The sequence below is a fragment of the Myotis nattereri genome (genome assembly GCF_964212035.1).
Source record: "Myotis nattereri genome assembly, chromosome: 13".
NCBI lineage: Eukaryota > Metazoa > Chordata > Mammalia > Chiroptera > Vespertilionidae > Myotis > Myotis nattereri.
In genome coordinates this window covers 16154389-16170986 of record NC_138088.1, presented here as the reverse complement: position 1 = coordinate 16170986, position 16598 = coordinate 16154389, and the positions used below count along the sequence as shown (strand labels likewise).

Here is a 16598-nt window from a genome sequence, read left to right as displayed (position 1 = left end):
ATAAAAACTTACTTTAATTAAAGAGAGAATTGTAGCCTCTGTACCCGTTGCCCATATTTGATTATGTTGCTATGTGTGGGACCTAGGTTTCATCCAAGGGAAATAGTTATATGAAGTCTAAAAATAATTTGTGCAATATGAGAACCTGTATGGTCCACAGGAGACTCAAGAACAGTGAAGTTCATTGTTAAAGAGCTCTGGTTAGCAAATATCCATTTCCCCTAAGAGAAGTGCTGGGGAAATTTTTCTTGAATCTGCTGTGATTTCTGTTTTCAACAAGTAACTACATTTGATCAAAGAAATTGGCATCTGTGCTTAGCCTCCTGTCTATAGCCATCAGTATCACAGCTTGATTCTTTTATTTTGAAGGGAAATAGACTGTAATCATTGTACTTATTGTAGGTTGAAATTCATCTCACTTTCTCTGTAAGTATTCCCAACACAGAAATTTTATCTTTTCCAATTATACTTAAAATGATGCTTGGGATAAAACCAAAATGGAAGCCTCTTTTGCTAATCCTCACTTCTGAAGAATCAGAGTAATACAGTTCATTTATTTTATTTTTATGTGAAGCCCTTTTGTAAACAACATAAAATTTAACTTACTTGAACAGTATTTTGATCTGTTTACATTTCTTTAGTTCAGGTTTACATGCTTCAAACAGAGAGGACATGCCTGATCATTTTTTACTCGTAATAAATGCAAATAAAAATTGCTCCTTTGTTAGTGGTTTGGCCTTTCTTCGGGTAGCTTGAAGAGAAATTTAAGCTATCTTATACCATAATTTAAGAGAAAAGGTGGAATTCTGATTTGCCAAGTGACACATATTCTGTTTAACTTTATGCTTGTTTAATGGAGTGTTTTAATCTCTCAATTTGGGTTTTGGAAATAAAACTATGTACTTTTCCAAACACCATATAAAAGAAACAATTTTATATTGAGTGGTATTTTTATGATAAATAATGTTGTCTGTTTCTCTTTGCTAGGTTGATGGGAATATGAGCAAAATTTATTGCCAAAACCTTTGCTTGTTAGCCAAGCTCTTCCTGGACCACAAAACGTTGTATTATGATGTCGAGCCATTCCTTTTTTATGTCCTTACAAAAAATGATGAAAAGGGCTGTCATCTGGTTGGATACTTCTCTAAGGTAAAAACAAGAGCCAGTATGACCTTCATTTTCTTTTTCAGAATGTTTTTGGTAGAGCCCAGTTCTTTGAACAGGGCTTTTTTATCACTATAATTTGAATAAGTGACACATGTTTCTGAAAAGCTCAGGTTCTTGTTCATAGCTCATTTAAAAAAACAACAAAAACAATCAACATCATGCCTAGGACGTGTGTAAAGGACCTCAGCCCTGCTTGCTGTCCTGATTATCAGCATCCACGTAACATCATAATTGCAGCTGTAGACCACCTCACATCTTTAATTTTCTGAATGTTACGCTTATTTTCTTTTTCCCTCTAAGTGGTGTCAACATGAAGATTTCAGTGTAATTAATGTAGCATTTAAGAGATAATTCTCATCTCTTTTCATTGCATTCCGTCTGTGGTTATCAGTATCTCTGTGAATGGGAACATTGGCATTTGGATAGTCACGCTGATGCAATGACTGGTGGCACTCTTTCATCTCTTGTTCTCTGTACTATTGTTTTAAGATCTAAAACAGTGTCGCCTTTAAAAGGCCCGAGTATCTCCAGTTATTAACATAGGGAAGCCTTGCTCTATTGAGTGGATGTCATTTGTCTTTTTCACTCATTCAGAATGGGTTTCTCACATTCTTCTTCCCAAAGACTTCTGAGAAACAATTCATATACAATAAAGGAAAACTGAGTTTGGAGATATTTACCAGGCACTGACCTGAACTATTCTTAGGCACCTCTGAAATAGTTTAATGTGCCAGGATGGTAATATGAGACTTCCAGCCAGAAGCTAGAAATGATCAAGACCCTGTGTTTTTGTTTTTCTTTATAATATATTTTTTCATATTAGGTGATAAGTGAATTTTAATGACTCTGCTCTTATGTGGAATCCTTTATAGAAATGTTATTTTCATGGAAAATAGAATATATATAAAGGTCCTTTACAAACTGTAGATTTTCTAAATTTAAGAATCAGTATAAAGACTATAAACAAAAATGCTAGTAAATGACAGCACTCATAGGAAACTGCCTTGATGTCTTCATCCACATTTTTGGTAAAGCTCTAAAATGAAAAAGAAGGAAGTTCATTTGTGCATTACAGATTCAAAAGATGACAGAATCAACACAGAACTTTAAATAGGAAATCTATTTATATAATTTCTAAAACATCCTATCTTTTCTATAGTTAAGTAAAGATATTTTTCTCTGAAAAGTTAAAAAGAAGAGTGGTGATGATTGTCCTTCCTATAGAACAGCGGTTCTCAACCTGTGAATCGCGGCTCTCAACCTGTGGGCCGCAACCCCTTTGGGGGTCAAACGACCCTTTCACAGGGGTCGCCTAAGACCATTGGAAAACACATATATAATTACATATTGTTTTTGTGATTAATCACTATGTTCCATTTGTAACAATGAAAATACATCCTGCATATCAGATATTTACATTATGATTCATAACAATAGCAAAATTACAGTTATGAAGTAGCAACGAAAATAATTTTATGGTTGGGGGTCACCACAACATGAGGAACTGTATTAAATGGTCGCAGCATTAGGAAGGCTGAGAACCACTGCTATAGAACATGGTGTTCTTTCAGTATATTTGTTTAAACGTAGATGCTTAATGTTGCCTGTTGCCCCTGTCCTGCCTTGTCACAGACAGGCCTCTGGATCTACGGTTGGGGGTGACTCTTATTGTTTGAGTCTCTGCCTCTTCCTCCAGGGCCCTACGTTTTACTCAGAACAAACTAAACTTTTCGCATTTTGTCACAGTTTCTGTTATAGTATAGCAGCAACTACTGTCATTTCTTATCATCTTCGGAATACTGGTATTTCCAGCAGTGTAGTGAAACAAAAATTCATCTAACAATAACCATGTTGCCCGGCCAGTGTGGCTCAATGGTTGAGCATCGACCCATGTACCAGGAGGTCACGGTTGGATTCCCGGTCAGGGCACATGCCCTGATTGCAGGCTTGATCCCCAGTAGGGGGCATACAAGAGGCAGCCGATCAATGATTCTCTCTCATCATTGATGTTTCTCTCTCTCTCCCCCCCTCCCTCTCTCTGAACCTTAAAAGACTAGCTACAAATCAAACCATATTCTAATGTGTCACTGGAATGTGAAGGACTATGGCCCTTTGGAGTTATACTTAAACCAAATTCCAGAGGTTATGGCCACAGAATGGCCAAGATGACCTAGAGAAGTGCAGGGTAAATTATTACATGCATGTGACTGACTATCCAAGCACCTAACAGATGGCTCTAAACAGGAGAGAACAGAGGTGCAGTTATTTTATCTAAAGATTAGGATTTAGGTGTACTAACATGTATTGGGGTGTGGGGATTATTCTTGAGTTGGACTTCAAGAAGTCTGCTAGGAATAGGAAGGAATCCAGCATAAAGAGAAGAATGACATCAAGGGTAAATTCTTTTAATCCAGTGTACATCTTTTTTTAGATAGAATGACCCATTTGTCTAACTTTGCAAAATAGACTAATTATTTGAATCTTTGCCATTAATGTTCACATTCAGAGATGGACAATTCTGCTTCTTAGGAAAACTGACACATATTATTTCTTCCTCCTCCTTTCTTAGACTCCACAGACAGCTACAAATGTGCAAAAGTTGGAAGCACATCTTTTTCACAAAGAAAACTTTAATTCTGCCCTGTAGGGGTTTTTCCACAACCATTTCCTGTGATCTTTCAAACAGGTTCATTAAAGATCTGGGTGTTCTGAAGCAATTCTTTGATGTGGTTAGTACCATTTGTGGTCAGTCTTATTTGTGGCTTATATTTGGCCAGAGCATTCACAACCTCAAAAGCCTTTTCCAGATCTTCTCTGTGTAGGTCTTGGTGGCTTCGGTGTATGTACTCTGCGTAAAATACTGCCGCACTGAGGCCACATCCCGTGAAAACTGCAAAGCCCTCCTTAGCTAGAAACATACTCTTCCCAATCTTGCGCTCGGTTTCAGGCCTTTGGTGATATTTTGCCCTCATTTTGTTTGGAGGCTTTGGGGTTTCTTAGTCCTGCTATCGCTTTTGTTTTATATTTCTGGTTTGAAATGCAGATTAATTCTTTCTCTAACTTCTTTGACTTGTTATTCAAAGGAGAAATGTATTTGTGCAAACCTACCCACACACACACTATTTCAGTTTCACTGGGGCATTTGCTCAAAGGCATGAGCCGTATTGCTGTTGCGGAACTGTTCATTAGTTAGCAAGCTGCCTGGCTAAGTCCTGGCTGACCGCGCCGGCTGACTGTGGATTCCCCCCCATCTTCTAAGTTGTTTTGAGCAAGGAAAGCATTTCTTCCATACTGTCTGTGTCATTTCATTTGGCTCATATTTCCTTGGATGCTTTATTCACATTTTATGGTGCTGGCTTCCAAGAATAAAGACATGATTGAGAAACACGCCTGGAGTTGATGGTTTGTCGTTAGTTGATGGTTTGGTTGAGTAACAGTAGGATTATTCTGCTTGATCCTCACCTGACACTTTGGCTCACCTTCATGGACTGTTGTACAAGGCCGGTGGCAGGTGCAGGGAATGGCCCACTTCAGCAGAGTCTGACATACTCGCTCTGTTCCTCCCTCCCTCCCGCAGGAGAAGCTTTGCCAGCAGAAGTATAATGTCTCCTGCATAATGATCATGCCCCAGCACCAGAGGCAAGGATTTGGACGGTTTCTCATCGATTTCAGTAAGTGAAGTGCTTTCTTTACTTTCATGACCCAGCGAGCTGATGGCTGTTAAAGGAAGAGTAACATAAAACTTTGTTTAACCTTCGTTGTTTTTATCAATAGATAATGGGTTTTCTATTTATATTTACATAGGTTAGAAAAATCTTCCTCAAGTGAAAAATTTACTGCTGCTCACTTATTGTACTCCAGGAAATTGAGACTAGATCTCTCAGCAGTGCCGCCCGCTCACAAAGCCATTACCCCGAATGAACCGGCAGAATTGCATTCCATTCCATGGTGTTCATGCTCATTAGCACCAAAAGAGGCAATTATTTGCGATTAAAGCTGAAGAAAGTGTTATTTAAAAGGATATTGAGCTTTCTAAAATTTTGCCTATAATCTTGTACAGTACAGAGCAGGGGAGGGATATTTCTCCTAAGAAAAACAATTCTTTAGGTAGTCTGTTCTTTGAGCCTCCCTAGTAGAAATAATGATCTTGTTTTGTTCACTTCTCTTTTCTGTTAGGGAAATTATTAGTGTTTGTATCTAGAAGTGGCCCAAGAAATATTTTTTATACACATTCGTATCTTTTGAGTCCCCTCAATTAAAACTGCAAAAATATATAAAATTGTGCACAGGATGATGTAAGAAAAATGTAGTGTTTTTCTCTTTTATATTATGTTGCTTGTGTAAATGTGGTGTTAAGGCTACACTTGGTGAAATGATTCAAAATATCCAGATAACACAAAGGCCAGGGATGCCGTGATAAAGTTATTTCTGACAGCGTAAAAATTGGTCATGGCAACTGTGTGCTGCTTCTTTACAAGATTGCAGTTTGTCTGATTTTGAACTGAAAGAAGAAAATTTCAGGAAATTGTATAATCTTCATAAAGTACATCAAATGCAAAAACCAGAGTGTAAATGTGCTCAAGAAAAATTAGGGAGAGAGATAGGTTGAATATATATCTACATTATTAGATATTGATGCCCTAACCGTTTTGGCTCAGTGGATAGAGCATCGGCCTGTGGACTCAAGGGTCCCAGGTTCGATTCTGGTCAAGGGCATGTACCTTGGTTGCGGGCACATCCCCAGTGGGGAGTGTGCAGGAGGCAGCTGATCGATGTTTCTCTCTCATCGATGTTTCTAACTCTCTATCCCTCTCCCTTCCTCTCTGTAAAAAATCAATAAAATATATTTTAAAAAAATAGATATTGAAATATTAAAGTTTGGGTGTAAAATAATGGTAGAGCAGTTTTGAACTGATTGTGTGATGTATTGACATTGAAGGATATTTTTTGAAGTATTTTTTATTGATTGTCTTTTTATTTTGGGGTGACATTTCTGGTTATTAATTCATTACCCTCATCTTATCTATTCTTTCCTGATCTAGTCTTCCCAGGAGTTCACATGTTCATTTCACAGAGTCCTAGCTGTAAGCAGTTCAGAGAGTAAACCCAATGGTCTTGTTCTGGAGCTTTGTGGCCAGCATCCATAAGTTGTTCATAAATATTAGAATTTCTGGTATGCGTAGCAGCCATTCAAGACTTAAACTGTTGATAGTCTGCGTGCCTAGCGAATAAGGCAACTCCTTAGTTCAGTGTTCAAGGTCTTCCGGCATCTAGTCGCAGCAGGTGGCTTTTCGTCTACTCCCTGGCTCCTCGAGTGTTCTCAGACTCTCCCTCTTCATCTCTGCAGTCCCTTCCCTGGAATGAGCGCGGCCACCCTGAGAGCCTCTTCCTTTTGACCCCACCTAGTTTCATCTCATCGCCTCCTGGTTCCTGGCTATAGTATGGCCCTTAGACACAGCCCACCCTTTTGTCCTAATTATGGATGGGTTATCCTTCCAGTTTTCTGTGAACTCCTTGAATACCTTCTTCTTTGTCTCCAGTAGGACAGTGTACACAATCATCTGCATTAGTTTTTGGATGCTTGTTGATTTGAATTAGATCTCAAAGTGATAGAGTCACTGCCCACAATAATTTTCTACCTAAAATTGAAAAGGGACTGGGGCTTACCAGGTAAACATGCACGTCTCCAGATACAGAAGCATCTTATTTGTACAACATGGTCTGCTATCGAGGCCTTCTACATAAGGAAACAACCCAGGAAAAAAGACATTACTGTCAACTACTAGATCTCTATGTCAGCCATTTTTGTGAAAACTCTATTAGAGCTTACCCTGTATTTTTAAATGTGAACTGTGAAACACAATAGAACCTTCCTGAGTGGCTCGGGGCCAGCATGATGAATGCCATCCGTTAGGGCGTGTCCAAGCAGTGCAGTGCTGAGGGTCTAATTTTAGATTTTCTCTTTTCTATGCCGTTGGCATTGCCCCTACGCTGGAGTGGATTAAGGAGTGTGGTGAATGATTTGAATAACGTTGAGAGGGGATTGGTGTTATTCCGTCAGAGAAGAGGAGATCAGGGGAAGAATTTTATAACATTCAAAGAAAATTGGAAGTAGTGTAAGGCCAATAGAAATCTAATTTAAAACAAAACAAAATGCCTTGCCTACTAAGGTTTTAAAGAAGATAAAGTAGGCTGCTGAAAAAATGGATAGCATCGCGTGCTTTGGAGTTTCTTAAAATAATAGTAGATAAATATCTTCCTGGAACAATTTAGATTCAGTCTTTTGCAGAAGAAGGTTTAAACCCCATGACCTCCCATAATCCTTGTCAGCCTCATAATTCGGAAATCAGGGCAAAACAGATTAACCAGGATTATGGGTTTTCTAAAATCTGCTGTTAAGGGACCTTTTAATGGTTATATTTATTTTATTTCTACTTTGTACATAAGCCTGAGGGTCTGTGATCAGGGGATGTGTTTTCAGTAATTCAATAAAAGTTGTAAGGCAGGAAAAATCTTATTGTGCCTATAACAGCTGCTAGTTCAGGAAGCTGAACTTGCCACTTGCACACTGACTCATAGGCATCAGTGAAATGCACTGTGTGTCCATAAAGAGCTGTGAATCCCTGGCTTTGAACGCTTCTCCAGGCCAGTCAAAGAGGTGGAATGGTCATCTGCCAGTCCAAATGCTGCCCTTGGGTAAGTTGTCTCTCTCTTCCTAAGACAGCTTTTCCCGGATTTGCAGAGTTTGGCCAGAGTGACTAGAGGACACCAACTCCCAGCCTGCTCAAACCACCTCATGGGTTTTGTGACTCATGGCCCAAAACTTAAGTGGGTTGAGGAAGGTGTGACTGTCATGGGTCGAAGCTGATATCACATCTCTTTCTCCTGGATCCAGAGAGTCCCTCTTTGTCAGTCAGAAATTTTTAAGGTTCTCCCGTATCTGTTTTCACACGCACACACACGCCATCCATGTACACATACGTATACCCTACCTTTCATCCCCAGCAGAGAAGACTCCTTCCCACGAAACCTGTGGTCCCTACTTCGAAGTCTCCCAAAGCAAGTAGCTGTCCTACTGCTGGGTACTGGGCTGCCAGCGTGCTCCCTGCTGAGCTGCCCAGCAGTGCCCTCTCCAGCTCACTAATTTTCCCTTTAATTTTGAAATAATTTAATACAGACAGATGTTACAAAAACAGTACCAAGAATTCCCAAATATTCTGCATCCAAAGTTCTCAGATGTTACCATTTTATCATATCTGCTTTCTGCTTTATTATTCTCAACCTCCCTCCCTCTCATTCCCCATCTCCTACATCCTTTAAAACACACACACACACACACACACACACACACACACACACACACATTCTTTATCTGAATCATTTGAGAGTAATCAGCAGACCTGTTGCACCTTTAGGCCTAAATGTTTTTATAAAAACAGAGATGATGCTGTCATGCAAAACCACAAATTATCAAAATTAAGACATTAATGTTGACTCAGCACTATTATCTAATCTTCTTCAAATTTCAAATTGGCCAGTTTTCATGAATACCCTTTCAAGGAAAAAAAAAACGTTTCTGCATCTAGGCACATGTTGAGTTTCATTATCAGTTGTTAAGTCTCTTGAGTACTCTGGAATAGTAAGTCAGTCATTTTTGGGCGGATTTTGTGGTAGTGGGTTGTTGTTTTTTTACCTTGACATTGTTACCTTGACTTATTTTCTACAATGTCCCTCAGTTTGGTCGTCTGATATTTCCATGATTAGATTCAAATTACACATTTTGGGGCAGGAATGCCACAAAAGTGATGCTGTGTCCTCAGTGTGTCTTGGCAAGGTCACATAATTTATTTGTCCCATTACTGCCTTAAGCTGGTACCTGTTAGGGTTCCTCATTATAAAATAACCTTTTTCTCTTTGTAATCAGTAAATGGTTGGTAAGAAGACACATTGGAATTTACTATGGTAGTTACCAAACGGTGACTTTCAAATTCCACTGTTTCTTCTACTTACTAGTTGACATTTACTGCAAGGAAGAGCTTTCTTCATTAATTTTTTAATTCAATAACTACTTTATCTAATCATTTATTTATATAATTATAGACTCATGGATTTTTTACTTTATTCTAAGGTTTATAACTTGTTGCTGCCATTATTTATTTTGATATTCAAATTGTTGCAGATTTATTCAGTAGGAACTGTTTCGAGCTGCCTCCTGTGTCCCTGACCTTTGGGTACTTCCTTACTTTGCAGTGCAGCAAGATCCGGATCATCTTGTTCTTTTCCTGACCGAGCCGTGGAATCACCCATTTCTCCTAAAGGCCTTGGTTTTTTATCGTGGAAAACAACATAGAAACCAAGATCTGGGCATTTAGATGTGCTTATTGCTATTGCCATGTCACTATGTATAGGCTTTCTTAGGGGGCAAAAGTAGGAAATTGTGTGTGTGTGTGTACACACGTGTGTGCTTACACCTGTACATATACACACAAACACACACTCACACCTATCATAAGTTAATACTGTAATGCTGTATTCCAGACTAACGCCACCACAAGGTTTTATTCTATTCTCTCCTGATCCCATATTTGTAACTCTGATAGTGAGAAACCCAGCTTCCGTTATCCAGTCTATTTGCATGCATGCTCAACCCTAAAATACAACATTAAGTCGTTCCAGAATTGGTAACTCATACCGCTGCAAAAAACAAACCTCCTAACTAACTACTGGTCAGCATTTCTATACAGATGGTCTCCGACATAGTGATGGTTCAACTTAGGATTTTTTGACTTGACGGTAGCGGGAAAGCAGTCTGCATTCAGTAGAAAACATACTTTGAATTTAGATCTTTCCAGGGCTAGCCATATCCTTGCTGAATGATACTCATGGTGCCGGAAAGCAGCAGCGAGCTGCAGCTCCCAGTCACCCGCACAGTCAGAAGGACATGCAATCGATATTCCGCAGTGAGTGGGTTGCCAGCATCTTTTTTTGGATATTATGTTCTGAGCACATGTAAGATAGGGCTAAGCTGTGATGTTCAGCAGGTTAGGTATATTAAATGCACTTTCAATTTATGATATTTTTAATTCACGGTGAATTTATTGGGACGTAGCCCCATTGTAAATGCAGGAGCATCTGTAAGTTCTTTTTTACTTTACCCTGTTTGTATTTAGTCAAAATAACTGTGTTCAAATGTTACTTGGAGTAGTTCTTTTTATTTTTAATATAACCCCTTCTCAGTGCGCTTAGTATTCATTTGAAATACAGTTAGGCTTATTTGTTTCTGTTTGTTGTCCATTTCAGTTTTTTCTCTATCCTTGTTGCTTTTTTTTAGGGTATAACACATTAACATGATTTTCCAAAGTTACAACTGTATTGAAGACTATACTTAGAGAAGTGTCATCCCCTCCTCCATTTCCCCCACCCAGGGCCGTTCCCTGCTCCTTCGTGCAGGTTGCCAGCCTGCTTGGTTGCGTCTGTGTGTAGATGTGCATTTTCTAAATTCTTTCCGTCCCGCACAAAAGGGTAGCATGCTGTAGATAGTGTTTTACATTTTGCTTTTTTCCACTTAACAATATGTCCTGGAAATCACTCCATAGTACTTCATCGAGATCTTCTTTACTCCTACAGCTGCGTAATACTCCATTGTGGGATGCCCATATTTATTCACTTACTCTCCCAAGTATAGGCGTATGGTTTGTTTCTAATATTTCACACTTTTAGAATTAGAAGTGCTGTAGTGAGTAGTCTTGGGCATATGTTGACTGATATATACTTAGGGAGCAGTTATAGTCTGCTTGGCTGGGCAGTGGGTGAGCAGATAATGAATTGTTTTTTACCAAAGCCTGCAAAGCCAGAAATCTGCCCGAAGAGGAGGGTGCAAAACCCATCCTCCATGGCTGATCCAGGGGACACCCAGGAGAGGCAGCTGATGGAGCAGTAGGCTACAGAACACTGTGCCAGGTCGTGGTGAAAGAGGCTGGCATCATCACTAACTTGTGAGTTTTTGTAGATGCATTTATCCAATTCTAAAGGAGATAATGCAGGAATATGAGAATAGTTACTTCATTCGTTTTTTTACCTTTTCATCCAACCTTTGTTGATTGGAGCACCCTCATCTACACTCTGCTAAGCACCAGTGACAAAAATGAAGGAGACACAGCTCTTGCTGGGTGGTCAAGTTCACTGGCAAGTCAACACTTGCTGGACAGGATGTTGTCACAGGAAGGTGAAGCGAAGACATTCCAGGGTGAAGGAACCAGTGTGACCATGTGAGGAAAGATGTCAGGCACATAGTAGAAAGTTACTGCAAAAGTAACTCCAGGTAATTTAAATGCTTAGATATTAACAAAAAATAAACACATAAGACATTTAAAAAGTATGAAAGATCTACAATTATTTATCTGATCTTTGGATGGTCACATCCTAAGCATTCAAAGCAATGAAAGAAATCACAAAAGAATATACAGATGGACTTGACTACATAAAAATGTAAAACTTCTATGTAGTATAAAGTATTAATACGTAAAAGCAAATACGATGGGAAAGATGTTTGCAAGACATATGCCAGGCAAAGGTTTGATATCTGCAGTATTTAAACAAATATAAAAGGAAAGATCTGATAGTGTTAAAACAAATCCTAATAGAAAAATGAGTAGAGGGCGTGAACGCAGAATATGCAGAAAAGAAAATCATTGATGGCAGCGACATTGCTGGCATTTCCTGCGTGCCTGATATGTGCCAGCCACTTCACTGAGAGTCGAGCCCACTCCCTCCATCCTCCTAGTAGTGGTGGAGAAACTGAGTCACAGTTACCTAAATAACAAGTAGCTTGGCTGCAGCTAATCCCGAGCACTTGGACTCTTAGCTACAACACTAGTCTTTCAACTACAAATGGCCAATTAAAATGTAAAAACATGATTGGTGATTTAAAAATGCAGATTCACATAATTGCAGGATTACAATTTTTTGCCTACCAAAGACTTTAAAATTTACCCAGATCTAACCAAGCTGACGTAGATAGGCACTGCTATATTTATACTAGAGAAAGTATAAATTGGTAGAACTTCAACAGTCTGTATCAAAAATGCTTAACACTTATTTTTGAAAAGAATTTATTCTTTAATCAGTAATCATACTTAGTATAACAACACTGTTTTGCATATTTAAAATAAATATTTAAAAAAAATTTTAAATAGTGGACTTTCCTTCCTCCCCTCCCCCAGTTATAGCAAGATAAGCTCATAGTGGGAAGTTAGAGAAACATAGCTATAATACCAAGAGAAAATGAAATCCCCCAAGTGCTGCCACTCAAGAGTTAATGTTTTGTTCTTCAGTATCGTTAGTTACAATTTAAGAAAAAATTGAGACAGCCTCAGTGTTCAAAGGTAAGAGAGAACCACTCCCCTGAGAAAATTATGGTATCTCTATATAATGTAACATTATTAGCCATTAAGAATTACATTCTGAAGGATTTTTAATAAAATAGGAAAATGCTTATGATAAATAAATGGCCCACAAAATTGTATATATAATATGTCCTCAATTATGTAAAAAGTATATGCAAAGAAAGGAAGGGAATACATTTCCAGATTATCTGTAGAATTAGAATTACAGGCAATTTTTATTTTCTTCTCATTCATACTTTTTGCTGTAACTTGAAAGAAATTGAATTTAAGAAGCAAGAGTCTATGAAGGCCTGGCCCAGGGCGGAGGCGGTAACAATGCATGGAAATAGGAACGTGTTTCCTGTTGTTCTGCAGCAGGGAGAGCTCTGCCTGGTGCTCAGTGAGCTCTGGTTACAGAAATGAATGAACTGAGCGAGGAAAGGTAGTGAGTGCAGCTTTGGTCACGTTGCCTTCACTGATTTTAGACACCACCATGCAGCTTTCAGTGGAGGCCAGAGCTCAGCCGGGGTCTGAATTGGAGGGAGCTACTGGGAGTCATGGGCATGCAGTGGTGATCAAAACCACAGGTGGATGAGGACAGCCCAGGGATAGTGTAGGGAAACAGCGCTGAGAATGGAGAGCTTGGAATTCCGGTGTTCAAGGGAGTAATAGAGGAGGAGGAAGTCACCAAGGAAATTGGAAAGTCACCAGGGAAGTAGGAAGAGAATCAGGAGAGAACTGTGTCAGGGAAGCAGTTGTGTCAGGGAAGCTAAAAGGTCATCATTTCAATAATAGTTATAGTCGTAGCAAACATTTCTACAGCACTTGCTGTGCGTCAGGCACTGGTCACCTGAATTATACACATTAACTCATTTAATTGTCTCAAAGACCTTGGAAGTAGGTTATTGTTAATCATCTGGAGTGGAGGGGCACAGAGACATTAAGAGACTTGTCTAAGATTACCCCCCAGCCAGTGTTCAGGGCCTCGGAGAAGAAAGTTAAGATAAGATGTGAGCAGTATATTTTAGAGGAACTATGGTTTAAGTGGAATTTAAAGAATTGAGTTCAAAAAGCTCCACCAACCAGATATGGTTGTTTTTATTTTTAAGCTAGAGAAACTGGAACATTGGTGGGAAGAAGAGAGGAAAGTAGTGATGGAGAATGATTAAGGAGAAAACAAAAAGTGATATCCACATGGTATTACAAACTCCGAAAAGGCATTTGATGAAATTCCTCATTCCATCCTAATGTAAAATAATCAAATATACTACCTAGATTTATAAGAATTCTAAATCTTATATTAACTTTTTCTTCTTTGTTCCAGCCTTCGATTAATCTTGGGTAGATGACAATAGGTCCAAAAGTCTACAAACTCACAACTCTAGATTTTTGTGACTAGCATGCAAACAACAAGCTTACCAATTACATAAAATGTCCAGTTAACTGTACATTCAGGCATTTTAAAAATTAGTGCCTATTTATTTGTAAACAAATCATAACATTTTGTAAGCAGCTTCTTAAATTCAGTATTAAAATGTGCAGTGTCTGGGGTTATCCTTCCTGGAGAGCTACTGGAGGAAGTAGGAGTAATTGCATGAATTAGGCACTCGTTTCAGGCATTGCCTTTGTAGACGTTTCCTGTGACCTCATGTTGAGGGGTTTCACCTTGGCTTTCATGAGGTCTGTTACTGCTTGAAACTTGAGTTTGTAATTAGTGTGTGCTGCTAGGTGGGTGCACATGGCTCAGTGTTGTGCCTACAAGTTATGAACTTGGTCATGTCCTAAGTGTGGTTAGCAGTGTCCTTCCATTTGTTCTCTTTTCTTAAAAATGATTCATGTGCGCACAACTGCATTTAAGGAAAGTAAGATATACAATAAACTTTTAAAGAAAGATGCTTCTGGGTACAATTTAACATCGTAGTTCCTTTCTCAATGAGAAGTAGTAACTGGTCTAATTTTCAGCACCTTCATTCTTCCCCCCTTCTGGTTCTAATGACTAATTTAATGTCTTCCCCTTAGCCTCTTCATAGCTCTTGGCTGATTTCCTGAGGAAGCACCACTTAGAAAGAGAAAGCATCTTCTCTCTGGTGCCTGTCCCCTTCTTCTCTGCCTTTTTAGGTCCATCAAGCAGAATTAGAAGGAATGCCTCATATGTCAGCTGTGCCTAGAACAGTGGTTCTCAACCTTCTGGCCCTTTAAATACAGTTCCTCATGTTGTGACCCAAACATAAAATTATTTTCGTTGCTACTTCATAACTGTAATGTTTCTACTGTTAGGAATCATAATGTAAATATCTGATATGCAGGATGGTCTTAGGCGACCCCTGTGAAAGGGTCGTTCGACCGCCAAAGGGGTCGCGACCCACAGGTTGAGAACCGCTGACCTAGAAGGATGTGATGTTAAGAGGCTCACTGTGTCCATTCTCTCAGAGCGAAGACTTCTTCCTCCTGTCTTAGATGCTAGGCACTGGTGCCATGATGATATCTACATAGAGGGGTACACTTCACAGTTGTTCAGGTGGCTAGGTAGCAACTTCCAGTTTTAACAGCCTCCCTTCAATAGACAACTTTAAAAGAGTTTCCACCTACAAACTTTTCAAAACATAATTTAAGTAAAACTTAGAATACTTATCTGATCCCTGACCGGTTTGGCTCAGTGGATAGAGTGTCAGCCTGGGGACCAAAGAGTCAGTCCCTGGTTCGATTCCAGTCAAGGGCACATGCCCAGGTTGAGGGCTCATTCCCCAGTAGGGGGCATGCTGGAGGCAGGTGATCAATGATTCTCTCCCATCATTGATGTTTCTATCTCTCTATCTCTCTCCCTCTCTTTTAATATATATTAAAAGAACACTTATTTGAAAAAAAAATTTTAAATAAATATTTGATACTGACTGGCCTGACTGCTATAGAAAGAAGGAGTTTTAATTTAGGGATTGGATTGGTCGGGTCCAACAAGCCATGTTTTTCTTGTTGGTAAACCAAGGCTACAGGAATCACTAGCTTCTCGCAGAGGGCAAGTTGTTTATAAATAATATCTGGGTAAGCAGATTCTTCCAGGAGCTGGGTCCCAGCCTGACAGGCCCTGGGGAGACACCCCATTTCTCTGGCCAGGGTCTCTGGGCATCTCTGCACTGTTGTGGTTGACTTAGGGCTGCACTTCCAACGGGTGACTCAAGAATGGGTACAGGTGGGCCTAGATTATGCCACCTTCAGCCCCAGGGTGGCCAGAACTCTGGTGCCTGTCGCCCTGAGCAGCCTCATGCTTTTACCCCAGCAGGGCATGTGAATTCTGCCTGATCCCTGATGGAGTGGATGCAGGATGCTCTCACGTAGGGCATAAACTCCCTCTTTGGATGAGCTGCAGGATACATGTTTCCCACTTATGAGCCCCATAGGCCAAGCATCACAGGTGGGTTTTGAGGACATGCCACCTATACTCCCATGAGGAGCTAAGCAAATTGAATGAAGCTATACATTTGACGTGAGGTATTTACCTCCTTGTGCAATTTTTATTTAATAGTTTTGTCTTTTTCCAGTGGCACTGGTCATAAAAATAATGCTCTGGACTGAGAAAATGCTAAGTCATTTAGAAAGTGGCTCATGTCCTTTATATATGTACTAGAGGCTCAGTGCACAAAATTTGTGCACTGAGGGGTTGTCCCTCAGCCCAGCCTGCACCCTCTCCAATTTGGGACCCCTCGGGGGATGTACAACTTAAACCGCCAGTAGGACATCCCTCTCACAATCCGTGACTGCTGGCTCCCAACCTCTCGCCTGCCTGCCTGCCTGATCACCCCCTAACCACACCCCTGCCAGCCTGATTGATGCCTAACTGCTTCCCTGCCAGCCCGATCACCCCAAACTGTCCTCCCCTGCTGGCCCCGTCACCTCCAACTGCCTTCCCCTGCTGGCCTGATCCCACAACTGCCTTCCCCTGCTGGCCATCTTGTGGCTGTGGGCGCTGCCATCTTTGAGGGCATGGCAGTCAATTAGCATATTCCCTTCTCATTGGCTGTGGGTGCCACCATCTTTGAGGGCATAGCAGTT

General features: G+C 40.0%; 1 protein-coding gene across 1 annotated transcript in view; it reads left to right on the top strand.

Moving 5' to 3' along the window:
* Positions 1-16598, top strand: part of KAT6B (lysine acetyltransferase 6B) — a 179651-nt gene that overhangs the window by 136112 nt on the left and 26941 nt on the right. The window contains exons 12-13 of the mRNA XM_081105245.1: positions 988-1149; positions 4745-4838. Of these exons, the coding sequence (XP_080961371.1) occupies positions 988-1149; positions 4745-4838 (256 nt within the window). The remainder of the gene's footprint in view (positions 1-987; positions 1150-4744; positions 4839-16598) is intronic.